Source organism: Monodon monoceros, unplaced genomic scaffold (assembly GCF_005190385.1).
Source record: "Monodon monoceros isolate NGI ecotype Baffin Bay Population unplaced genomic scaffold, NGI_Narwhal_1 Super_Scaffold_21, whole genome shotgun sequence".
NCBI classification, from domain to species: domain Eukaryota; kingdom Metazoa; phylum Chordata; class Mammalia; order Artiodactyla; family Monodontidae; genus Monodon; species Monodon monoceros.
The window spans coordinates 172,811,129-172,836,522 of NW_021703778.1; the positions used below are offsets into that span (position 1 = coordinate 172,811,129).

General features: G+C 46.5%; 1 protein-coding gene and 1 pseudogene across 1 annotated transcript in view; both read left to right on the forward strand.

Annotated features, from left to right (window-relative positions):
- Positions 1 to 25,394, forward strand: part of TDRD9 (tudor domain containing 9) — an 85,698-nt gene that overhangs the window by 50,396 nt on the left and 9,908 nt on the right. The window contains exons 16-29 of the mRNA XM_029239270.1: positions 808 to 924; positions 2,482 to 2,589; positions 4,563 to 4,663; positions 8,350 to 8,523; positions 9,949 to 10,060; positions 11,143 to 11,355; positions 11,638 to 11,727; positions 12,227 to 12,487; positions 13,600 to 13,755; positions 15,210 to 15,280; positions 17,028 to 17,137; positions 17,689 to 17,785; positions 18,987 to 19,125; positions 25,047 to 25,165. Of these exons, the coding sequence (XP_029095103.1) occupies positions 808 to 924; positions 2,482 to 2,589; positions 4,563 to 4,663; positions 8,350 to 8,523; positions 9,949 to 10,060; positions 11,143 to 11,355; positions 11,638 to 11,727; positions 12,227 to 12,487; positions 13,600 to 13,755; positions 15,210 to 15,280; positions 17,028 to 17,137; positions 17,689 to 17,785; positions 18,987 to 19,125; positions 25,047 to 25,165 (1,868 nt within the window). The remainder of the gene's footprint in view (positions 1 to 807; positions 925 to 2,481; positions 2,590 to 4,562; positions 4,664 to 8,349; positions 8,524 to 9,948; positions 10,061 to 11,142; positions 11,356 to 11,637; positions 11,728 to 12,226; positions 12,488 to 13,599; positions 13,756 to 15,209; positions 15,281 to 17,027; positions 17,138 to 17,688; positions 17,786 to 18,986; positions 19,126 to 25,046; positions 25,166 to 25,394) is intronic.
- Positions 21,502 to 22,353, forward strand: LOC114904888 (annotated as a pseudogene).

Genomic DNA, 25,394 nt, shown 5'->3' on the forward strand with positions numbered 1-25,394 from the left:
CCGTGGCATGTGGAATCTTCCCAGACCAGGGCTCGAACCCGCGTCTCCTGCGATGGCAGGGAGCTTCTTAATCACTGCACCACCAGGGAAGTCCCCTCTTAGCTTGTGTTTAATCACAAAAGAAGTATACGTTTATGGCAGAGGTTTCGGAAGTGTTTAAAGGACTTAAAGCAAAGGCTGTGATCATAGTCTCCTGTTCCTCTGACATCTGTAGATGACTGTGTTTGTGCATTTGCAGTGGTTTCCTGTGTGTGCTTATAAACTGGGATCATGAAGCATATACAGCTTTGTATCCTGGTATTTTCTGTTAATATTGTATTGAGCATCCTTTCCATTCTTTATTAATTAATCTTTAATAAGATGGTTCTTTAAATGAGTTTTTAGATTTTTTCATTAATTTTCTTGGCTGCATTGGGTCTTCGTTGCAGTGCGCGGGCTTCTCATTGCGGTGGCTTCTCTCGTTGCGGAGCACGGGCTCTAGAGCATGCGGGCTTCCGTAGATGTGGTGCGTGGGCTCAGTAGTTGCTGCTTGCAGGCTCAGTAGTTGTGGCACACGGGCTTAGTTGCTCCACAGCATGTGGGATCTTCCCAGACCAGGGCTCGAACCCGTGTCCCCTGCACTGGCAGGTGGATTCTTAACCACTGTGCCACCAGGGAAGTCCTAATAATATGGTTCTTCATTGCTGCAGTGTTTCATCCCATAGACATACTCATGCTTTCCCCATTATGTACTACTTTTCTAGTGCATTTGCTATTCTGAATAATATAATCACTTGGAGACATCATCTCCCAATGTGTTTTTCTTAGGTGGCTGAATTATATGAAGAATTGAAGACTAGAATCTCACAGTTCAACATGTATGTTGATTCCCGGCGGCCTGTCATGGACCAAGAGTATACATACAAGCAGCGATTCATCCTGCAGGTACTCTGGAGTTTCCTGGATGTCTCTTCCTGGTTCTTTCTGCTTATTAGGTCTTGTGGTTTTGACAGGGCTTATTTCCTCCTCCTTTTTTTTTTTTTTAAATGATTTGGAAAGCTTACAGTTATTAATTAGAAATCTGACGGCTTTTTAAAATTTTTAGTTAATTAATTAATTAATTTTTTGCTGCGTTGGGTCTTCGTTGCTGCACGCTGGCTTTCTCTAGTTGTGGTGAGCGGGGGCTACACTTCATTGCGGTGCGCGGGCTTCTCATTGCAGTGGCTCCTCTTGTTGCAGGGCACGGGCTCTAGGCACACGGGCTTCAGTAGTTGTGGCTCATGGGCTCAGTATTTGTGGCTTGCGGGCTCTAGAGTGCAGCCTCAGTAGTTGTGGCGCACGGGCTTAGTTGTGCTCCGCGGCATGTGTGATCTTCCTGGACCAGGGCTCGAACCGGTGTCCTCTGCATTGGCAGGTGGATTCTCAACCACTGCACCATCAGGGAAGCCCTAGTTCCCCTTTCTGATACAAATCATGCCTCACAGGAGATTTTAGGTCCATAGTGCTAATACTGTGTTTGGGCACCAAGAAAAACTCTGGTCTTATACCTAGTTTAGGTTTTCCATGTCACTGAGTTGATGATCCAGACCCATTTCTAATCTCTGGAGTACTGTTTCTAAAGACTGCTAAATGTTATTACTGCTTCTGGAGAGATCCTTTTGTTTTGGCTTTTAAGAAAGTATAAATGCTGTTAACATTATTATGTGGTTCTTCCCTTGCACTGAAAAATTATTTTAACTTTGGAGGCCATGATCAAATTAGCTTGTTGGATGGAACCATCTAGGCATTGTGTAGAGGGAAGTGTGTCCTAGAAAGGTGGCCAGTACTTCTGATGTAGGGGCTCAGAGGAGGAGTACCTCTTGTATGTGTCAGTGTGTTGGCTGACGCATACAGAATTGGGTTCTAGGTGGATCCTGTAAACTGGGGGATGCTGGGAAATGGAGTGTTTCTCTGGATGTAAAATTACTTGAAGTTTAGGAGAGACTCTTCCATGGGTGTATGTTTCATATAGCATATTTTTATTGAAGAAGGGACTCCTCGCAGCATGCTTTTAGAAGTGAATATTCGATGCAAGCCTGCTGCTCTAAATCTAAGTGTCTTAATTGTAATTTTATCTAAACATTTGGGAAAGGGCCTGACCCATAGAAGTAAGTATGTCAGGGAAAATGTAGAAAAAGTTGGCTAACCCCCGGGGCTCTCTGTGTACAATCATTTGTATCCTTGTTCAACTCACCACTGCTTTCTAAACCTCATTCTGAAAAGTACTTAGGCTCCTTGGAGGAAAGACCATGCAGAAAGTGTTTCGGTTATGGGGAAGTAACCAGAATTGTGACTTTCTGCTTGATTGGTTTAAAGGTCCAGTGGTTTTTTTTGTTTTTTTGTTTTTTAACATTAAGCTCAGCTTTTATATTGTAGATGATACTCTGGGATGAGGTTAGTATATTGGTGAGATAAAGTGATAAAATAATGCTGTTACTTCATGAAAATAAGTTTCTCTTCCAGGTTGTATTGGCAGGTGCTTTTTATCCAAATTACTTTACTTTTGGGCACCCCGACGAAGAGATGGCAGTGAGGGAGCTGGCGGGCAAAGACCCAAAGACAACCATTGTGGTAGGTGGAGAGATAGGCAGCCTTCTCTGGGGTGGAGGCCGGGTGCTCAGTTTTCAGATGAGCTTCATTCCAATGTGGCGAACACGGAACATTTTATTTCCCCACTTGCCTCTATATTTTTATAAGTACTAAGTGGATTTTTTTCCCCTAAAGTGAATTTCATGGCTTGTCTGACCTTTTCACATGCATCCACTAGTTTCTCAGTCTCGCTTCCTGTTTTGCAGACCTAACCTTAAAAAAGAAAGCCTAAAAAAAAAAAAAGGAAGCCTTGCAGAGTTAGGTATTCATGGCTAACCTTGACTGCTCATGTCCCATTTTGAAGGATTTAAGATACTTCTCCATAAATTTAAGAACATTTAGTTAATTGACAACTTCATTTTACACAAAGTAAAGAGTTATATGGTTGGCACCTTTGTACTGTGATTTAAACTCTGATCCCCATTCATGCTTAATAGAATCGCCTAGAGAGTGTTTATTTTGAAATTCAGATTTGAGGCCCCATGGCACAGAATCTGAACTAGAAAGTGTGGCCTGGAAATCAGTGTTTAACATGAGCTTTGGGCATATCTGATGGTCAGTCCCAGGCACTGACTATCAGATCAACATTTGTGGACCCTTTGTTTAAACCTGAGTACAGGATCACTTCAGGGTAGGCAACTGGAATAAAGCATTTGGCAATCGGGCTTTTAGCGGATCCTGGGTTCCATTACCGGCCTATATCTAATAAAAAGGGGGTATAGAGCACGTGGCAGAGTTCCTGGCCTAAAGTAAACATGCCATCATTGCCAGCTCTTACTCCTCTTGTTGTTTCCATCACACTGTTACTGAAGAAGTAAGCGTTCACAAGGGAGAGGGTCTCTGCAGAGCACTGGAGAGGAGTTGGTGCTCACACTGGGGACGAGAGGCAGCTGAGATGCAGTTTGTACCTGGGGGCGGGTTTTACCTGAAGGGGCCGTCATTAGATCCTTTTTGCTCTCGAGGAGGTGTGGCTGGGCCTCTGCTCGTACTGACCGTCATGGTGGACCAAGCCCTTCTGGTTGGCTTCCTCTCATGCCTTGGTGGTGCTCCCTCCTGACCTGTGCACCAGGGGAGGGACCCCACAGCACATTTCCTCAGACGTGGGCTGTGCTTGCCTCCTTCAGCCTGTTCACCTTGCCAGCCAGGGGCCAAAAGGTTACCTGCTGTGTGGGTTATAAAAACTAAGTGTGGCTAGTGTTTACGTAGCGTTATCATCTGTGAGGGCCTTTTTCGAGTGCTTTTTACTCATTCTTCTCTGAGCTTCACATTGGCTCTCTGAGTGAGGACTTATTGTCCCCCTTAATTAGTGATGTGGCTGTTGGGTCCTAGGGTGGCTCCATAACTTTCTGCCTGCAGAACCCTGACAAGCCAGGACTTGAGCTCAGACCTGAGTCCCCAGCCCTTGCTTTTCAGCCACCCACTGCCTCTCATGGAGCTGTGCTGGGCTCTGAGATAAGCAGGTCATGGGGCAGGGGACTCCCAGTTTCGCGCCGGAGCTCAGAACACAGATTGCCCTGGTGGGAGGGAGAAAGCACTCGGACAGGGAGGGGTTGCTGCAGCTCCTTTCCTGTTAGAGCAGCCTACGGGGCGAGGACGCACCCCCTCCTCCACCAAGTGGTGCATTTCCCTTTAAGATTTAAGTTCCTGCTGTTGCCTATATAGAAATACTATGTTTTAAAAAGATGTATTTAGTCAGCTTGGTTATTTTAAGGTAAAAATGAAAAATAAGTCTTAACTTTTCTGTATCAGACTTTTGGACTCTTTTAACAGGGGAAGAATTAGCCTTTGTTTAACATGTATTATTAAAACTTATTATAATTTAGAAGTCATTAGTCCTTAAATACCCTGCTGTCGGGTCTACGTCTTGTGCTTAAAGACAGCGTGCTCTGTTTTTGTGAACATTATGACCGTGAGCTCTGTGTTTGCTCCTGTTAATGCAGTGTGGTGTTTTACAGCTGAAGCACGTTCCTCCCTATGGATTTCTCTACTATAAGCAACTGCAGTCTCTCTTTAGACAGTGCGGCCAAGTCAGATCCATCGTGTTTGATGGTGCAAAGTAAGTAGTGTATTTTTGTAATCCACCGCAATTACGAAAGAACCACGAGATTTTATGTTTACAGGGGCTGATTCTTTCAGCTTGGGGGCGTGTGGAAATGGGTCGTTAGAGGGCTGCTGAGGACACAGCTCTTAAAGCACAGCTGTGGTTTATCTTGTTGTCAGGAGCAGTTTATCTTCTCTTTGAACCACGTTCCTCCTAAAGGACGTCTGGTGCCGAGAAGGTTCAGTAGGGTGATGAGGTTCAGGGTTGGCGCTCTGGAAGTGCCCTGCACTCGGGCGTGTCCATCTGAGATTTCACAGTAAGTTGCCAGCCGCCAGAGATGCCTGCAGGAGAGTTTATCTGCTTATAGTTATTTAGAACTTAGATGTTCTGAATATTTTTGGAAGACAAATATTGCAAAACTCAGTTACATTTGGCCTATTTTAATTGCAGATAAGGAGTAAGTGGTGTGTTTTGGAGTATCACTTTGAGTTTTCATTTCCAAGAGAGAATGCTTATGCACAGAAAAGGCTATTAGGGTTTTTAAATTGATTTTTAATTTTTAAAATTGGGGGCTTCCCTGGTGGCGCAGTGGTTGAGAGTCCGTCTGCCAATGCAGGGGACGCGGGTTCGTGCCCCGGTCCGGGAGGATCCCACATGCCGCGGAGCGGCTGGGCCCGTGAGCCACGGCCACTGAGCCTGCGCGTTTGGAGCCTGTGCTCCGCAACGGGAGAAGCCACAACAGTGAGAGGCCCACATACCACAAGAAAAAAAAAAAAAATTGGAAAAAATTTTCTCGTGTCCTACACATTTTATTAATTTACAAAGCTTTGTAAATCTAGTAAATAAGAAATACTTTTAGTTTTTCTTTGATTAATGTCCAATAACTCAAGTTGAGCATATTCATTCTGCTTAAATTTTGGATTAATTGCCTCACACATTTTAAGTTCCATTCCTGTGATTAATATATTGATTTTCTTTGTAAGCATGTAAATGCCTCACATGGCAAATATATAACCCTAATAAGTAAAGTCTTTCTAGGTGCTTCTAACAACTGTTACAGATTTAATTAAACTTACAGTGTCTCAAGTTTTCTTAAATATTCTTATATAAATTAGCAGTCAAATTCTTAATCACATATACAAAATCACTTACTTAAAAATTGGATCCTCGTAGCTACACCATCTTTCTTGAATATGGAAAGTCCATTTGCCTTGCTGAGCCTCCAGTTCTGTGTGCGTGGGTGCTCTTCGTACTGATTTGGATGGTGCAGTCTGGGCTCTCGCTAAGCTTGCAGCGGCCTCTTTCCTTAATCCTTACTGCTGGATTGCATTTGGTGTTCATTTCTTCTTCTTTCTGTCAGGGTTATCTATATAGGTATTCTAATTATATTTTACTTGATTCCTCATAGATTTCTGGTGTTTAGTCATAATACCAATGTCATACCAATTACTTGGGGATGTAACAGTGTTCTTCTGGTGATACCAGTCCTGTGCATCAAATATTAAAGGCAGAGAATGACATAAAATAGTTGCTGAGTCAAGACTGTCCTCCCCCTTGGGATCCAGCAGGGCCTGCTGTGTGCAGGACCAAGGGCACTGGAGCATAGGCCGTACGTGGGCGCACGTTTCCTCCTGTGAGACATTTTCAAATTAGTGGTCGGCGTGGAGAGTAAAATCAGTTCCACAGATGTTTGCCCATCGTGAAGTGTCCTGGGAGAGGCCTGGGGGGTTGGAAGAAGATATCGCATCTGAGGCTTGGAGTAGGAGCAGTGACATTCACCTGGGCCTTCCTCTGGAGGAGTTGGAGGGGCCTGGAGGGGAGGCAGCCCTGGCAGGTGGGGCAGGAGCCCAGTGTGAGCGGAGCTGTGGTTTGGGAAAGCGTAGGGTGTGTGCCAGGCGCAGCCAGAGCCCTCTTGCCGGGAGCTGGTTTTGTGTCAGATTGAGTCTGAAGAGTGGGCGTCAGGCGCTGTCTTTCGGATGGTATTTGTAGCCAGCTGACGAGTATGAACGCCAGTAGTGGGTATTTAGAGAGCCCTGGGTGTTCTGACTAGAACTGTGTTTTGTAGAACTTAACTGGGGAGTGATGAAGAGGAGACGAAGCCGTCCAGCATAAACTTGGCAGTCGTCCAAGCCGAGGTGACTTTTGACATGAAAAGGGGGCAGCGGATGGGAGGGAAGAGCTCTTGGATTCGGCTGTTGATGGCCCGTGGAGGACCAAGATGAGATAGGAGCCAGCGAGGGCCAGGACTTCAGCCGGGGGGAGTGGACAGGAGGGCAGGGCTGGGGGCTGAGGGGGGCGCGGGGAATGTCACGGGTTTGGCTCTCGCCACGTGTTGAGTTGAAAATACTCAGGGAAGACGAGAGTCTTGGAAATGTGCTCTAGAGTATTTGAAAGAAATTATTTCTAAGGAGAGGCTTAGGCTCCTTCTAGAGAAAGATGGCAGAAATGGAAGTGAATAAAGGGAGCTGAGGACAGGAGGAGACTGCACGTGCTCACTTGTGAGCTCACTCAGGGTCGGTGGAGGAGGCTTGAAAGGGAGCCGAGGGCAGGGGGACAGTGCGGTGGAGACAGGAGGCTGCAGAGAGGCCAGAGGACTGGACAGGATGGGACGCGACAGGCTGCTCTTCATCAGCTCAGGGTCCTTCCAGGTCACCCAAAATCACACATTTCCATGACAGTAGTTGAAGCAGTCATAAGTCTATTTTTCTGAGTATGATGTTTTGCTCCGGGAGATTTTGACATGCATATACAAACAAATGTAAACTTGAAGATTTTTTCCTTTTTGCCAGGAAGTGTCTGGCAGGCACCCTTACTGCATGTTTTTTTTTTTTTAATTAATTTATTTTTTGGCTGCGTTGGGTCTTCGTTGCTGCGCGCGGACTTTCTCTAGTTGCAGCGAGCGCGGGCTACTCTTCATTGCGGTGCGTGGGCTTCCCATTGCCGTGGCCTCTCCTGTTGCAGAGCACGGGCTCTAGGTGTGCGGGTTTCAGTAGTTGTGGCACACGGGCTCGGTAGTTGTGGCTCACGGGCTCTAGAGCGCAGGCTCAGTAGTTGTGGTGCACGGGCTTAGTTGCTCCGCGGCATGTGGAATCTTCCCGAACCAGGGCTGAAACCCATGTCCCCTGCATTGGCAGGCAGATTCTTAACCACTGAGCCACCAGGGAAGTCCCCTTACTGCATGTTTGATTCTTATTCCCCCAGAGGGAGGAATGTGATAATAGGACACCGCGATGTGGTTGGGTCGTAAGGTGGGGCATGCCTCAACATTACTGGGTGATAAACTGGATGGTTTTTTGGATGGAGATCAGAAAGATCACTGAACTACTCAGTTGTGTGCTTTTCTCTGTCTCATTTTTATTTTACAATAAAATAGAAGAAAACAAAAACCCAAATCTGTCACTTTGTTCTAATGATGAGAATTAAGATTTCTTAGCCGAAAATTCCTTTTGAACTTAATCTTTATTCTGCATTATACTGAGTAATACATGAGGATGATACTTGGTTTTAATTTAATGGTATGTCATTGTAACTTTTATTTCTCTTAAGTGAATAATTTTCCCTTAGATACGTCTTCTTGATTAATTATTGAAGGAAGAGTTGCTGGTATTTTGAAGAGAGGTGTTACTGAAAATCTCTGTCTAAACGTGAGAGAAATTAACATGCCTCATAAACTTATTTTTTTATTTACATTTGTGGAACAGAGCCTTTGTGGAGTTTTCACGCAATCCAACAGAGAGGTTTAAAACTCTTCCTGCAGTGTATATGGCCATTAAGATGTCTCAGCTGAAAGTTTCCCTTGAACTCAGTGTTCATTCTGCAGAGGAGATTGAAGGGAAGGTGCAAGGAGGGGCTGTTTCCAAGCTCAGGAATACAAGGTATTTTCAGAAGGGAGGCGGGCACAACTCTGTCCACCTGCTTTCACATTCTCAATATTATTTTTAAACAACTGTTTAACCTTGCTTAAGTTCACACTAAAAGCACTGGCGTGGTAGCCTGGTTTCATCATCTCCTAGCTGTGTGTGCTTGGGCACATTACTTGACCTCTCTGAACCTCAGTGTTTTCATCTGTTTAATAGCTATGATACCTATTGTACAAGGCTGTTTGGAGGATTGGGTAGAACCATTTGTGTCATTTTCAGTTTAAATCGGAGGGATTGACCCTAATGTTAGTTTCCTTTCTTCCTCCTTACAGTTACTGCCTTTCTCTTCCTAAGCAGAGGAGAGTCTCCCTTGCCCTTAGCAGAGCCAGCAGTGGGACAAGACGCAGGCGCAGTTGGGAGCAGCCCACCACTTGCCAGCACAGGCCACCCGTCCCTGTTGAGCAGGGTGGGGGGGCCGGACTGCCTGCACGGGTCTGCTTGGCCCCCAGGCAACTGCTGTGCAGTTCGCAGGCTGGCTTCTCTTGGACCAAATTAAATCGCCCTTCAGTGTTTCTGACAGGTTACTTTGCCTTTCAGTCATATTCACACAGTGCTGTATGTAGGAATTCTCCCGCATCTTTTCTTGTTTGTAATCTTTTTAACCCCATGAGGAATTTGACAGGGATTTGAGGAATTGTTGAGGTAGGGAAGTATGTTCCATCGAGTTTCATCCAGTGTGGGATGGTTTGATTCTGCGAGTTTGGGAGTTGAGTGGGTTCAGTCTGTAATAACGTGGAGTAGGCCCGTCTTGCTGGGTAACTTAGCCTGAGTCACTCTTGTTTAATAAGTGGGTTGGAAAATTGGGAAGAGAGGTGGATCAGATCTCTTATAATTCTTGCTCTTCATTTAAGAATAAAATTATTAGGAAAGGAAACTTTTTATCAATTTATATTTCATCTCCTGGAATTTTAGCATCTATTATATTATTGCTTCAAGGGATGAATGATAATTCTTCAGTTTATTAGAAAATCATGTATGTGTTTCCTAACAACATTAAATAGGCTTGGATTCTTGTAGTTTTCTAAAAGTCAGTCAGTCACCTCTGAAACCACAAGTTAGGAAACATTGCAGGTCCTAGATTTAGAATTTATATCCTTAAAAGTAGATATTCCGTAACAGTCTTGACCTTTAGAATATATTCCTGAAGGGTAGTATGTAACTACTGGCGTACACACCCTCCTCCAGGGCAGCTCAGGAAGCCATCAGAAACTCACATTTCAGATAAGATCGACTTCGTTTGTCATCTCGGCTTTAGGTATTTTATTAAAATGTTCTTTTCTTATAGAAACAGTGGAATAGTTCAAGCCGTAACTTCATATATGTAAACATGTTTTCTTTGTAATACTTTTATTGCCTTTTAAAATAAATTGTGTTAAATAGGGTGAATGTGGACTTCCAGAAGCAGACAGTTGATCCTGTGCAAGTCTCATTTAACACGTTAGACAGATCCCAGAAGATTACAGATCTCTTCTTAACGATTGATGTTACAGAGGTAAGAGTGGTGTGGTCCAATCATCAGAGCTTTCCTGTCTGAATCTAGAGCTGTCACGTTGTAGACGTGAGATAGTGGATGCATAGAGACACTCGCCCACAGCCTGTGTACCTTAGTCGTCTACACTGGACCCTTAAACAGTGTGGGGCTAATCCACGGGTAACTCACTGTCGGCCCTCCGTATCCGTGGTCCCACCGCATCCTCAGATTCGACCAGCCACGGACCATGCAGTCCTGTAGTCTTTACTGTTGGAAAGTATCCGGGTAAGCAGACCCTCGCAGAGCAAACCTGCCTTGTTTAAGGGTTACCTGTAGCAAATCTGGATGAGCTTGAATTACTCTCACTTGCTGAATTGGAATGTGGCTGTAACACAAATGTGTAAACACAAATATTCATTCTAGAGTCAAAGTTTAATTTTTAAAATGTTAGTACATTTTAAAATCAGTTTTGGCGACAAGATACATGTAAAAATGTTAATTGGCATAGTGCTATTTGCTTGTGTAATTCAATTTACATCCACAAAACTAGCATTGGCACCATTATTCATTGGGGTATAGTTTTTACTTCTTCAAAATAAAATTTCAGTTAAAATGCATCGGGCTTCCTGGTAAATCTGTAGTTACCCTTCACTGGGAGACTTCCCATAGAAACCTGGATGCCAGGAGACTGGAAAGCTCCAGCAGTGCGGCCCTGGCCATCTTGCAGCGGCAGCAGGCGAGGACATCCACTCTCCCGTCCCCTCACTGCTCTTCCAGGGGGCTGTGCGTTCACCCCGCACCCAGCCCTCGCCACCCAGAGGGCCCCTGGGGCCCCTGGGGTCTGGTCAGGGATGGAACAGCCCTGTTCTCACGTGCCCCCCAGAGCCTACAGTGCTTGTGTGCCCGCAAGTCTTGTGCCTCCAGACAGCGTTTCTCACCTCGCTCAACCCGGGCACCCCCTCCCCCGTAGAATACTTAGGGACCGGGGAATCTGGCTTGTGACATGTAGTAGGGTGGTATGCCAGGGCTGCAGTTTGAGAGTCTGTGCCTCTTGACGGAAATCCTCTCTAGAGTTCATCTCTGCTCTTCCTCCTCCTTTTTAGGTGGTTGAAGTGGGGCACTTTTGGGGATATAGGATTGATGAAAAAAGCTCAGAGATTTTGAAAAAGCTTACTGCTGAAATCAGCCGTCTGAAGTTGGTGCCCTTGCCCGTTCACCCACATCCAGACTTGGTCTGTCTGGCTCCTTTTGCTGATTTTGATAAAGAAAGCTACTTTAGAGCACAAATCCTTTATGTTTCTGGAAATTCTGCTGAGGTATGTTTTTCTGTAACAAATCACTGAAAGGGAAATGAAACAGACTTATAGCAGTTGATAGAAAGTCTTTTCTAACCTCAAGTGGAAATTAAATATAAACTAATTACAGTTAGAAAAGTGGTCTAGTAGCAAAGTTACTTCCCTCAGTGACGTGAGGATTTAAGCCCCAGTCCCTGGGAATCCTGTGATGACAGAGCTGGGATGGACGGTCGAGCGGCCGTGGCTGGTGGCACAGTGTTTGCCTGGGCCTGTACTAACGGAGGCACTTTCCTCATCCTCTAGGTGTTCTTTGTAGACTACGGAAACAGAGCGCATGTAGCTCTGGACGTCTTAATGGAGATTCCCTGTCAGTTTCTTGAACTTCCCTTTCAGGTAAGGTCGAGACGCTCCTGTGGTCTGAGAGCGTAAAGCTAGAAGGGTTCTGGAGGCCATGTGGTTGCCCCTCAGCTTATGGACAGGGCCAAGGCCCAGAGGGCTGGCATTCGTTTTGTCGTGCTCTCCGAATTTGGTTTCTGCTTCTTCCCAAAAATATATTGCTGTAGATATTTTTGCTAGTACTGCTTTTGGAGCAAGTTAAAATGTATGGAGTGTTTCACACTTAGCAAAAAAGGTAGTTTTAATTCAGCAGTAATTTCTAATGCTTTCCCACATAAACTTTCTAAAAGTTATTCTAAACTTTTTTTGTTTTCGAAAAGGAAAAACAAGGGTTTTTTTACCTATGAAATCCTCACTTACCCTGAAACTGTTTTCAGTAGGATTTGTAGGAGATCACTGGTGAGGATCCCAGCACCAGGGTCACTTTTCAGTGGTATTTGGGGTGAGTGTCTCACACATTTATAAACTGGCTCAGCTGTGCGCTTCTGTCTCGTAGGCTTTGGAGTTTAAGATTTGCAAGATGCGCCCATCCGCGAGGTGTCTGGTGTGTGGCGAGCACTGGAGCGGCAGGGCCAGCCGGTGCTTCTCCTCGCTGGTCAGTGGCCACGCCCTCCTCGTGAAGGTCTTCTCCGTGGTGCATGGCGTCCTACATGTGGACGCCTACCTCTCCTCGGCGCTGCAGGACGCTGTCAACGTGCGAGACGTCCTCGTCAAGGAGGGCTATGCCGAGCTGGCCGAGGAGCCCTATGAGTCCAAGGTGTGCGCTTCCGTCCTCCTTTTAGGAGCGTGTGTGTGTGTCTGAGTGTGTGTGTGCAGAGGGCGGGGGAGTGAGAGAGAAGGGGGGCCCTTTTCCTCTCTCAGGATATTGGGGGGTGAAGAGCTGGACAGTGTTTAGTGTGTTGAGGTCTGTGGTGCCCTCGTAAATGTCTTCTAGTTTCTTTGAGACCAAATAATGGTGGTCAAGTGCTGTTCTTGTTGATTTCTGATTATGGAGCTGTTTTTTTTTTCTTGGAATGAAGATTATATGTGAAAATGTTCTCTGTTTGGGGATTTTTAAAAAAATGGATTCCAAGATTTAGCTCCCTAAGGAAAGTAATCATATAAAATATTAGTTTCAAGTATTTTGAACATTTCAAAATGTCTTTCAGCTGTTTCTTTCAAAATCAGTTCTGAAGCTATTTTTCTTGATCTGAAGGTTTGAGGTGCCACATTGAGGCTCACGTTGAAGGTGGTTTGTTTTTCCTTCTGTAATTTCTGCTGGGGATGAGGTGCTGAGTTGGGCAAGGGACAAACAAGCAGGAAAACGTCACTCTAGAGCTGGCTGGGTTGTGTTTCCATGTGGGAAAACACTTCCGGGGATCCTGGTAATATTCCCAATATGAAACTGACTTTTTTTTTTTTTTTTTGCGGTACGCGGGCCTCTCACTGTTGTGGCCTCTCCCGTTGTGGAGCGCAGGCTCAGCGGCCATGGCTCACAGGCCCAGCTGCTCCGCGGCATGTGGGATCCTCCCGGACCAGGGCACGAACCCGTGTCCCCTGCATCGGCAGGTGGACTCTCAACCACTGTGCCACCGGGGAAGCCCGAAACTGACATTTTGTATACAAAAAATTCTTTTTCTCACTCTTTTCAGTTATTTGATGGCTGAAAGGTAGTAAAGGCTAATGAATTGAGCCTTTAATGCATTCTGTTTTATTTCTTTTGTTTGAATTTTAAAATGTACTTGAGAAAATTATCTTTTGATACCTTAATAATGTAAAGATCACTTAAGAATAAGGTCATGCCTGTGAAATACTTTGATTAGCTTGGAATAAAGTGCTTTTAGTACTGGTTTTCCTTTTAGCAAAATGAACTTTTCTTATTTTGTTCAGCAAAGCCATGAAGTTCTCAAGGGTCTCTTTTCCAAATCAGCAGAATATGTGACAGACATGTCCGAGCCATCTGCCTTGAAAGACGACAAAAAGTATCTGATCCGGATTTTGTTAGAGAGCTTTTCTTCCAATAAACTGGGTAACCCAAACTGCAAGGTAATTTATAGGAGTTATTTTAAAATACAGTTAAAATTAAAAAAAAATCATTCTACATTTATAAGCTGAATTGTAGCTAGTAGTCATGGTGGTTTTTTCTTTACTGTTTTTTTTTAAATTAATTTATTTTTGGCTGTGTTGGGTTTTCGTTGCTGCGCGTGGGCTTTTTCTAGTTGTGGTGAGCGGGGGCTGCTCTTCGTTGCGGTGCACGGGCTTCTCATTGCTGTGGCTTCTCTTGTTGTGGAGCACGGGCTCTAGGCACGTGGGCTTCAGTAGTTGTGGCTCATGGGCTCTAGAGCACAGGCTCAGTAGTTGAGGTGTACGAGCTTAGTTGTTCCGCGGCATGTGGGGTCTTCCCGGACCAGGGCTCGAACCTGTGTCCCCTGCATTGGCAGGTGGAGTCTTAACCACTGTGCCACCAGGGAAGTCCCTCTTTACTGGTTTTTAACTGTTACTTTTCTCACAATAGAGCCTATATTAATAAGACCAAAACCCAGGGTTTAGTATAGAGCAATGCTTTGACTAGTTCTTCTTTTCTTCCAAAAAAAAATTTTTATTTATTTATTTATTTATTAATTAATTAGCTAGCTAGCTATTCCAGGTCTTAGTTGCAGCATGTGGGGTCTAGTTCCCTGACCAGGCTCGAACCTGGGCCCCCTGCATTGGGAGCGCAGAGTCTTAGCCAGTGGGCCACCAGGGAAGTCCCATGACTAGTTCTTTTTTAAAACTAACCTTTCCAAAGGCGATGTTGAGTGAAAAAAATGCACAGCCTGAAAGTTGAGGATTATATTTTATTTGGCAGACTTTCTGAGGACTTGAAGCCTGGGAGGCAGCCTCTCAGGTAGTTCTGAGGGACTGCTCCGAAGAGGTGAAGGAGAAGCCAGGATGTATAGGAATTTTGCAACAAAAACCAGGCAGTCGGACAGCAGGCAACATTTTTCAGTCACAGCGACCAGTGCTTGTCTGTCAGAGCAAGGGGAAGCACAGTGTGTGGGCTTTTGAGAACCAGCGTCAAGGCTTAGCTTCATCCCGTGGAGGTGCTCTAGTCACTTGGCCCGTTTGGAGGAGGGCTGACAGGGACTCACTCTTACACTGCCCCAGCCTTTGGCTGTGTGGTCATAGACCTGCTTATTTAACTGGAATAGTCTGCTGCCATGAAAAGAATACTTTCACTGAAGTATTTGGCGGTGTTTCCTTTTTTTGACCAAAGTATGTGTATGTATTTATATATATAGAGAGAGGAAAGTTAGCGAAACCATGGAAGGAATCAGTTGCATACCAGAAAAATACCTCCTTTAACGCATTTTTCTCCCATTAAATCTCAAAGATGTTATGACTGACGAAGGTGTAGCTTTTTTCTTTTTTTAAACTATGAGCTGGCTTTTGGATTTTTTAAATGTATGTGAAGTGACATTTTACTTACTGGTAACATCTTGTATATTTTATGTGTACAGGCAATACTTCATGGGCCTTTTAACCCTTATGAACTGAGGTGTCATAGTCTGACCAGAATATCCAAGTTCAGGTATGATTAACTTAAGTTTCCCATGAAGTTTTTTTCTTTGGTCCTCTTTTTACAGAGCTCATCAGAAACTATCTTTTTTTTAATACCTGACCTGTAGGAATGTGTTACTTTTTCTGACTCCTTCCAGCTTCTCCACTAGCTCCAAATCTGCAGTTCCCATTCTCTCTTATGTGAAAGCCATTCTGTATAAGACATGTTGGAGTATCTTTCATCAAAGCCTTCGTTTTTTCTGTTCTTACTGTAATTGTTATACATTCAGCAGGTCTGTGAGTGCCCCCTGTGTCCTGGGAGCAGTTGGGGAGAACAGTAGTGAACAAACACAGTTGGTGTCCTCCCCCAGATTATGGGTCCAGTGGGCAGAGGGTAGGACAGAGAAAGCCACTTATTTCAAGATAGGTTGATGAGGGTCTTGTTAGGGGCCATGGAACATTACGAAGGCATCTAAGAGGGGCCCCTGTCCACAGTCGGAAGGCCGTCGAGATTTTCCAGGGAAATCTGAGACCTGAAGCCTGCAGAGGAGTTAGACCAGGAGAAGTCCAGCTGTCAGGGCAGGCAGGGTGAGGGCTGGGTGGGGAGGGTCCCAGCAGCAGGCATATGGGCCTTGGGTCACCTCTGAGGAAGTGGAGGGAAAGTGCGGGGGCTGCAGAGCCTCACAAGCCACGTGGGAAGCCTCACTGTGTGTACTTTATTTTTTAATTTTTTTTATTTTTTATAAATTTATTTATTTATTTTTGGGTGTGTTGGGTCTTTGTTTCTGTGCAAGGGCTTTCTATAGTTGCAGCGAGTGGGGGCCACTCTTCATCGCGGTGTGCGGGCCTCTCACTGTCACGGCCTCTCTTGTTGCGGAGCACAGGCTCCGGACGCGCAGGCTCAGTAGTTGTGGCTCACGGGCTCTAGAGCGCAGGCTCAGTAGTTGTGGTGCATGGGCTTAGTTGCTCCACAGCATGTGGGAGCTTCCCAGACCAGGGCTCGAACCCATGTCCCCTGCATTGGCAGGCAGACTCTCAACCACTGCGCCACCAGGGAAGCCCTGTGTGCACTTTAAATGGTCACTTCGGCTGCAGGGTAGACCCTGGCTTCTCGAAGTCTCCTCCAGGACCAGCAGCAGACGTGTCCCCAAGAGCTTGTTAGGGATGCAGGGCTCAGCCCCACCCAGACCTTTCGAACCTGCATTTTCACAAGGTGTTCAAGTGCTCTGTGAACACTTTAAAGTGTGCAGAGCTCCAGCATGAAGGACGCTCGGGTAGGCGCAGACCTCTGAGGCTGCTCACACTGTGCTCCAGAGCAGGACCGCCGTGGACCGTGCCGAGTCCACGACAGGAGGTGCAGAGGTGGGCAGCTTTGTGAGAGCTTTCGGTGTGGACCCAGCAGGCCGGTGCCTGATTAGAGTTGGTGCTGGGGGAGGAGTGGGAGTGGAGGGCGCCCTGCTGGGCTCCGCTGAGAGGGGGAAGGGGGCGGGTGGCCACGGCACAGAGGTCTGGGGCGCAGGTAGAGGTTCGGGCAGCGTCAGCACGTGGCTCCAGGGATGGCTGGGACCACACGAGGGGTGGAAGAGCGGAAGGGGTGGAGGACCAGCCCCAGGGCTCCAGCGTGAGGAGGCTCAGTGCAGACGGGCCGTGGTGTATTGCGCCTGTTGGGCCTGTGTCTGCGTGTCGGAGTGCCTTTGAAACGTGCTCCTCGCGGGTTTGGCGTCACTCACTGCCTCGCGGGTGGAGGAGCAGCCGTCTCCCGACAGCTCTCCTTTCAGGCGTGTTCAGATTGAGAAGGAGAGCATCAACTCCGTCATCATCAGCGACAGCCCTGAGGACCTCCACCAGAGGATGCTGGTTGCAGCTTCCCTTTCGGTTAACGCCACCGGTGAGTGAAGGCCTGCTGTCCCTGCGGTGTTGCTCTTCTCTTCTTCCCCTTGACTCCAGTTCCCGGAACAGTTTGTCTGGTAATCAGTGAACAGCCTCACGCCTGTGTGCCATGTTTTAGACTATTTCCTGAGTACACTGGCTGGTGGGAGTTTAAGAACTGGAGCATCATCACCTTTCCCGCTGTGCAGGAATGCGTGGATTGATTCCTTGATCATCCATTCATTCCACTGTGCTTGGCCACGAAGGAGAGCAAATCCAAGAGCTTGGCCCAGGGACAAACCCGATAGCCTAAGGAGGAGAAAGGAAAGGCGAGAGTAACCAGACAGGACGGGTCCCCAAACAGGGTCGAAGCTTGAGCCTTAGGATAAGGGGTTCCTCTTGGGGTGCTGTGGGGACCGACACCAGGGAGCACTTCTCTGTTGGGGCACATCTGTGGGGACAGACTCAACACAGGGAGGGAGGCCTGAGGACAAGGAGGAGTTGTGGGGGGGAAGATGGCACACTCATTACAATGCGCCCAGCGCTGCCCTTGGCTGTGACTGTCCACAGGGTCCACCATGCTGCTGAGGGAGACCTCGCTGATGCCGCACATCCCCGGCCTTCCTGCGCTTCTCAGCATGCTGTTTGCACCAGTCATGGAGCTCAGGTATGGGGTGCTCCCTCGTCTTGTCCCCAGGCTTTGGTAAGATGCGAACCCAGTGGGAGAAACGGGGCCCCTCCCTCCTTTTGGAGAGAAAGCGCTGATGGAAAAGTGTCCTTGGCAGGCCTGGAGGCCGACCGCACCTCCCCCAGCTTCAGTGTGATTGAGGGAGGCATTATGGTTATTTGCGGAGCTACACTGAGACTCAGTTTAGAAAGAAGCTCAGAGAGCTGACAAGGACATGCAGCCTCACACAGGAGCGTGACTTGAAGTGGGGCAAGGGATCAAAGTGGAGGTGGAGTTGAGGCCCAGCATCAGCACCGCGCTGATGGACGTCCTGTTGTTAATGGGCTGTGGGTGTGACACCAAGTCTCCTGGCACCGGTTGTCAGTGGGAAACCATGCCCGTCCCACTCGCGATGGTGCCACGAGGTAAGACTGCAGCGGTGGCTCTTTCTTGTGCCAAGATCAGACAGGAACTCCTAGAGGCTTTAGTAAAGAGAAGTGTGTCAGTGAGCAGGGCTCGCTTTTTTTTTTTTAATTAATTAATTAATTTCTTTTTGGCTGCATTGGGTCTTCATTGCTGCGTGCGGGCTTTCTCTAGTTGCGGCGAGCGGGGGCTACTCTTCGTTCCAGTGCGTGGGCTGCTCATTGCGGTGGCTTCTCGTTGTGGAGCATGGGCTCTAGGCGTGTGGGCTTCAGTAGTTGTGGCATGTAGGCTCAGTAGTTGTGGCTCACGGGCTCTAGAGCGCTGGCTTCAGTAGTTGTGACACACGGGCACAGTTGTTGTGGCTTGCGGGCTCTAGAGTGCCAGCTCAGTAGTTGTGACGCACGGGCTTAGTTGCTCCACAGCATGTGGGATCTTCCCGGACCAGGGCTCGAACCTGTGTCCCCTGCATTGGCAGCCGGATTCTTAACCAATGCGCCACCAGGGAAGCCCCTCAATATTTTCTAATAACCTATAAGGGAAAAGAGTCTGAAGAGGGATATATACACATACATACATATATATATCCAAGTTGCTGTGCTGTATACCTGAAACTAACACAATATTGTTAATCAACTATACTTCAATAAGTAAATAAATATATATATACTATCTGTATGTATAAAATAAACTCAGGCTGCCCATTCAAAAAAACAAAAACAAAAAACCCCGTGGCTTAACAATTTTGAAATATTAACTTTTCTCAAAACTTTTCATTTAGAGTTGATCGAGATGGCAAATGCTATACTGGAGTCCTCTGTGGTTTGGGGTGGAATCCTACTACAGGGGCCCCTCTCCTGCCGGAGCATGACATGGAGCTCGCATTTGACGTGCAGTTCAGCGTGGAGGATGCCATAGAGGTAAGGCTGCTGAGGTCATCATAGAGTGGGAGCTGCTGCTCGCTCTCGTTTTGCTGGTACAGCCGTTTAGCAACAGGAGCTGTGTCTGACGCCGTGCTTAAAATGCAGGCGCACACCTCCGGTCCTGGAGGTGCTCGCTCTCCCTTGACCTGCCTGTTTTACTTTTCTGTGCAAAGTAGCTTCCTGACAGGTGGTGCTCTCTGAATTTCTCATTAGGTACCTCCCGGCACAGTAAGCCTTCCTGGGCAGTAGGACTGAACAGCAGGCAGCAAGACTGCCGTGCATGTCTACCCAGGCCTCACCCCAAGTCAGGACCAGCTGGACATCCTTGCTAGTTCCTGTTGGGGACTGAGGAAAGTCCTGCCCCACTCGGTCCTTTCCACACACACACGGTGGGGGGCTTGCTGGGCTGACCCTTGGGTGCAAACTCGACTCTGCAGCGGAAGTACCTATGCTGGTCTGGGACCAGATCAGTGCACAAGTTAAGGCTGACCATTTAGAGACTTGGGTGACAAAGTAATTTTATAGCTTTTGAATTTAATAATGAAAAATTTGGGCTTATGTTTTATATGCTTTTGTTTTTGTATTTCATTGTTGTAATAACTCAGTTCTCTTGCATTTTACAAAATGAGAAACAAAGCTGGTCTTTCAGGACAGCTAGTTTGGAAGCACTCCTCCAGAGTGCTAGAAGTTCCATGGAGTCGCTGAGGTTGGCATAGCTGTGCAGGAGGGGGTGGGGGAGGGGCGCTGGGTGAGGACTGCGGTCTGGTCCTTTCTCCAGGGGGCATGTGGCTTTGTTGATTGAACTTGACCGCCCTTTCATGTAAAGGGGCTTTGGGGCTTAAAAGTACTCCTTAGATCATAGACCTAGTCATGAAATGTGAAGCTGTAAAACTTCTAGAAGTAAATACAGGAGAAAATCTATATGACCTTGGGTTTGGCAATGAGTTTGTAGATGCAATGAAGCATAATCTGAAAGAAAAAATTGATAATTTGGACTTTATCAAATTAAAACCTGCTCTGCAGAAGACCCTGTTAAGAGGATGAAAAGACAAGCTACACACGGGGAGGAAATATTTGCAAATATGTATCTAAGGAAGGACTTTTGTTCATAATGTGTAATGAACTCTTAAAACTCAATAAAATAAGCAACTAAATTAAATATGGATGGCAATAAACCAATGAAAAGGTGTTCAACATCATATGTCATTAGAAAAATGCAAGTTAAGATCTCAGTGACGTGCCTCTGCAGACCTATTAGAATGGCTAAAATCCAAAAAACTGAAAATACCCAGTGCTGGCAAGGATGTGGAGCAACAGGAACACTGTTACTGCTGGTGGGAGTGCAGAGCGGGGCTAGTGTTTTGTGGAGGATAAGGTTCTTCAAAGTTAAACATACACCGACCGTAAGACCCAGGAGTCCTACTTTTAAGTATTTATCAAAGAGATTTGAAAACTTACATCCACATAAGACCTGTTTGTGAATATGGATTGCAGCATTCATAATAGCTAACAACTGGAAGCAGTCACGATGTCCTTCAGCAGGGGATGGACAAGCTGTGGCACAGCCATATACAGTGGAGCACTCCTCAGCAGTAAAGGGAGTGAGCAGTTGATTCCTGCAACAACGTGAGCGAATTTTAAATGCATGTTATTAAGTGAGAGAAGCCAGGACTCGGGCGGGGGCTGCAGATGGTATGATTCTATTCATATGACATTCTGGAAAAGGCCAGACTATAGGGACGGAGAACAGATTCGTGGTTCCTGGGGGCAGAGGAGTGATGGACCACAAAGGATACCACAGGGACTGGAGAGTGAAGGAGCTGCCCTGTGTGTACTGCGGGGGTAGATGGCATGGCTCTGTGTGCTTGTCAAAACCCGTAGTCTGACTACCAAATGTAAAATAGATGGCTAGTGGGAAGCAGCCGCATAGCACAGGGAGATCAGCTCGGTGACTTGTGACCACCTAGAGGGGTGGGATAGGGAGGGTGGGAGGGAGACGCAAGAGGAGGGGATATAGGGTTGTATGTATGTATATAGCTGAATCACTTTGTTATACAGCAGAAACTAACACAACATTGTAAAGCAATTGTACTCCAATGAAGATGTTAAAAAAAACAACAAAAAAACCCCAAAAAATCCCATAGTCTGGGGCTTCCCTGTTGGTGTAGTGGTTAAGACTCCACGCTCCCAGTGCAGGGGGCCCGGGTTCGATCCTTGGTCAGGGAATTAGATCCCACGTGCGTGCCGCAGCTAAGAGTTAGCCTGCCACAACTAAGGAGCCCATGTGCTGCAACTAAGGAGTCCACCTGCTGCAGCTAAGACCTGGTGCAACCAAATAAGTAAGTAAAAAAATAGTTTTTCCCATCTTGCAAGATGGCGGGTGAAAAGGCTGAGAAGCCAGATACTAAGGAGAAAACCTGAAGCCAAGAAGGCTGATGCTGGTGGCAAGGTTAAAAAGGTGAAGCAGGTTAAGAAGGGGAAGCCCCACTGCAGCCGAAACCCTGTCCTCGTCAGAGGAATTGGCAGATATTCCCGATCGGCTATGTATTCCAGAAAGGCCTCGTACGAGAGGAAGTATTCAGCAGCTAAATCCAAGGTTGAAAAGAAAAAGAAGGTGAAGGTTCTTGCTACTGTCACAAAACTAGTTGGTGGTGACAAGAATGGTGGTACCCGGGTGGTTAAACTTCGCAAAATGCCTAGGTATCATCCTACTGAAGATGTGCCTTGAGAGCTGTTGAGTCACGGCAAAAAACCCTTCAGTAAGCATGTGAGAAAACTGCGTGCTAGCATCACTCCTGGGACCATTCTGATCTGCCTCACTGGGCGCCACAGAGGCAAGAGGGTCATTTTCCTGAAGCAGCTGAGCAGTGGCTTGCTACTTGTGACCGGGCCTCTGTCCCTCAATCGAGTTCCTCTGCGGAGAACACGCCAGAAATCTGTCATTGCCACTTCCACCAAAATTGATATCAGTGGTGTGAAAATCCCAGAACATCTCACTGATGCTTATTTCAAGAAGAAGAAACTGCGTAAGCCCAGGCACCAGGAAGGTGAGATCTTCGACACAGAGAGAGAGAAATAACGAGATTACAGAGCAGCGGAAGGTTGATCAGAAAGCTGTGGACTCAAATCCTGCAAAGAATCAAAGCTGTTCCTCAGCTCCAGGGCTACCTCCGCTCTGTGTTCGCTCTTACAAACAGAATTTATCCTCACAAAGTAGTGTTCTAAACTTCTTACAAAGAACCTAATTAAATAATTGGGTTCAAAAAAAAATAAGTAAAAAAATAAATATTAAAAAAAAAAACATAGTCCGTGCCCCATGAAAGAGTGGAACTCAGATATATGCAGTACACACACACACACACACACACACACACACACACACACACCCACACACACCCCCAACACCGACTAGGATTTGGGGGATAATTGCATTGAAGGGGGTGAGGGGAAAAGGAGCTTTGGAAAATACTTTTGACTGGAAATGGTAAGGCTCCTGTCTCCTACTTGGTAAAGTTGTTTCTCATGGAGTGCAAGTTATTTCTGAAACTGTGTGCTACTGGGCTTGAGCAACAGAGTAAACGGACGCAGGAGCCAGGTTTCTTATTACTAAACTTAGAGATGGACTTAGAAAGGAAGGCTGGAACACACCCTGTGGGACAGGGTGACTGAGAGACATGGTTCAGTAGGAATTCATGTTTAACTTCATGCAAGTAAGTTACGTGTGTATACATGATTTCGTACGCACGCACCAATAACCTAGCTCTCTGAGCGCAAGAAATGATGACACCCCAGTAGCCATGAACAAACCCAGGGCCCAGATTGCGGTTTCTGATAGGATTTTCCAATAAAAGGAACCAGGGCTCCTTGGAGAAATGGGCAGAGGAAACACAGGATGAGCCTGGAGCTTCTTGTAGAGCCAGGAAGTAAAGAAGCACTCAAGAAACAAAAGTATGCAGCCTGTCACAGGGACATGGGAGGCCAGTGGCCAGGGTTGGGACAGAGCAATAAAATAAATCATGGGGTATTGGGTTATAACTCACAGTGTCCAAAGGGTGTAAACAAGTGATTGAATAAACAAATGGGGACGAGGAGACAAATCTTCCACTCAGGAGAATTCCCAGCAGTGCCCAGGAGGTGGAGCTTACACCTCCCCTGTTCCCTCCTCCCCGCTTTGAGAGTGGACTAGACTTAGTGACTGGCTTCCACGGAGCCTGGCAGACGCTGCCTCGGCTAAGTGGCCAAGGCCAGCATCACCAGTGATCCGTCCTGGCGATGGCGCACATGTCCTGACGGGACAGGATGAGAAGGGCCCCCACCTCTGTGGGGTTCTCCCCAGAACTCACCACCCCAACCTAATCATGAGAAAGGCGTCACATAAGCCCAGACTAGGGGGCATCTCACAAAATACCTGACCAGAAATCAGAACTGTCAAGGTCTCAAAAAACAGGAAAAGGCTAAGAAACTGCCCTGGACCAAAGGAGACCGGGGAGACGTGACAACAGGTGCAGTGTGGTGCCCTGGATTGGGTCCGGGGATAGAAAGAGGACGTGAGTGGAAAAGGTGGTCAAATCCACATGGAGCCTGGACTCCAGTTAATAGTGACGTGCCCAGGTCAGCCTCTGAGTAGTGACAGATGAACTGCGGGTGGAAGGCGTTCGCGTCCGGGAGGAGTGCACGGAACGTCTGTTCTGTCTTCGCTGCTCTTCCTAAATTTCAGATTACTCAAAGCAGAAAGTTCATTAAACACTATGACACAGGCTGGAACAAAATATGGCACGTTGTTGCTCTGGGGGGCACTCCTCAGGCTTCTGTGGGAATGTTGCAAACAGGGCGACAGTAGGGGCCGAGAGGGGCGGAAAGGGTGAAGGGGTCAGGTACATGGTGACCGGTGGTAACTGGACTTACTGTGCAGTGTATACAAGCACCGAATTATTCTTTTGTACCCCTGCAACTAACATACTGTCATGTACCAATTGTACCTCAATTGAAAAAACACACACAAGGGACTTCCCTGGTGGTCCAGTGGTTAAGAATCCTCCTTCCAATGCAGGGGACGTGGGTTCAATCCCTGGTCGGTGAACTAAGATCCCACATGCCGTGGGGCAACTAAGCCCATGTGCTCTAGAGCCTGCGTGCCACAACTACTAAGCCCACGTGCTCTGGAGCCCGTGTGCCACAACTAGAGAGAAGCTCGTGCTGCAGCGAAAGACCCCACGTGCCTCAACTAAGACCTGATGCAGCCAAATAAATAAATATTAAAAAAAATAAAGGAAGAAAAGACGCACACAAAGTGAGAGGAACATATGGTCCTCCCTCGGTATCTGTGGGAGATTGGTTCCAAGACCCCCATCAGATACCAAAATCTGCAGAAGCTCAAGTCCCTTATATAAAATGGTGTAGTATTTGCATATAACCTGTACACACCACCCATACACTTTAGATGATCTCTGGATTACTTATAATAACTAATACAATGTAAACCCTATGTAAATAGTTGCCAGTGTATGGCAAATTCAGGTTTTGAATTTTGGAACTTCATGGAATTTTTTTTTTCTGAATGTTTTTGATCCAAGGTTGGTTGAATCCACAGATACAGAGGGCTTACTGGGTATGTGATACAAGTAGATTTTGAACAGTGTAACCCCATGGGTTAAACTATTAAATTTTAGTAGAAGTTTAAAAAGTGTGCTTACACTGAAAAGTCTGAACCTTCCTTGCTTTTTTTTTTTCTGTTATTGCTTCTTAAATTATTGATAGTGGTTATTGGTGTTATTTGTGTCGTTTTGATAATTTCTTCCAGAAATGATACTGATGATAATCATGAAAATATGAAATCTGAATGCTTATGAATTATTTAAATGTGGAGTGGAATTCAATTATAGAAGAACCATATGAGTACGTTGCCATTTTATTTACAGATTAATATTCTCAGAGCTGCTATTAACAAGCTAGTGTGTGATGGACCAAATGGATCGATGTGTCTTGGGCCAGAAAGGATCACACAGTTGCAGGATAATGCTCGGCAGAAACTTTTAGGGTGAGTTGTGTGATGACAAGTTTTCTTTCTTAGCTGTCTAGATTGTGAATGCCTTGAATTGTTTATGAGACGTGATAGACTGATCCTCTGACGCGGGGCGGCAGCTAGAGGTGCCAGACGGAGGCACCAGCCACCTGTGTCCTGATCGTCAGCCAGGAGCCAGGCAGCAAGTAGGGGCGGCTTGAGAATGTGATAAAGAGACCCTTTCAAATGGCACAGGCAGGTCGGA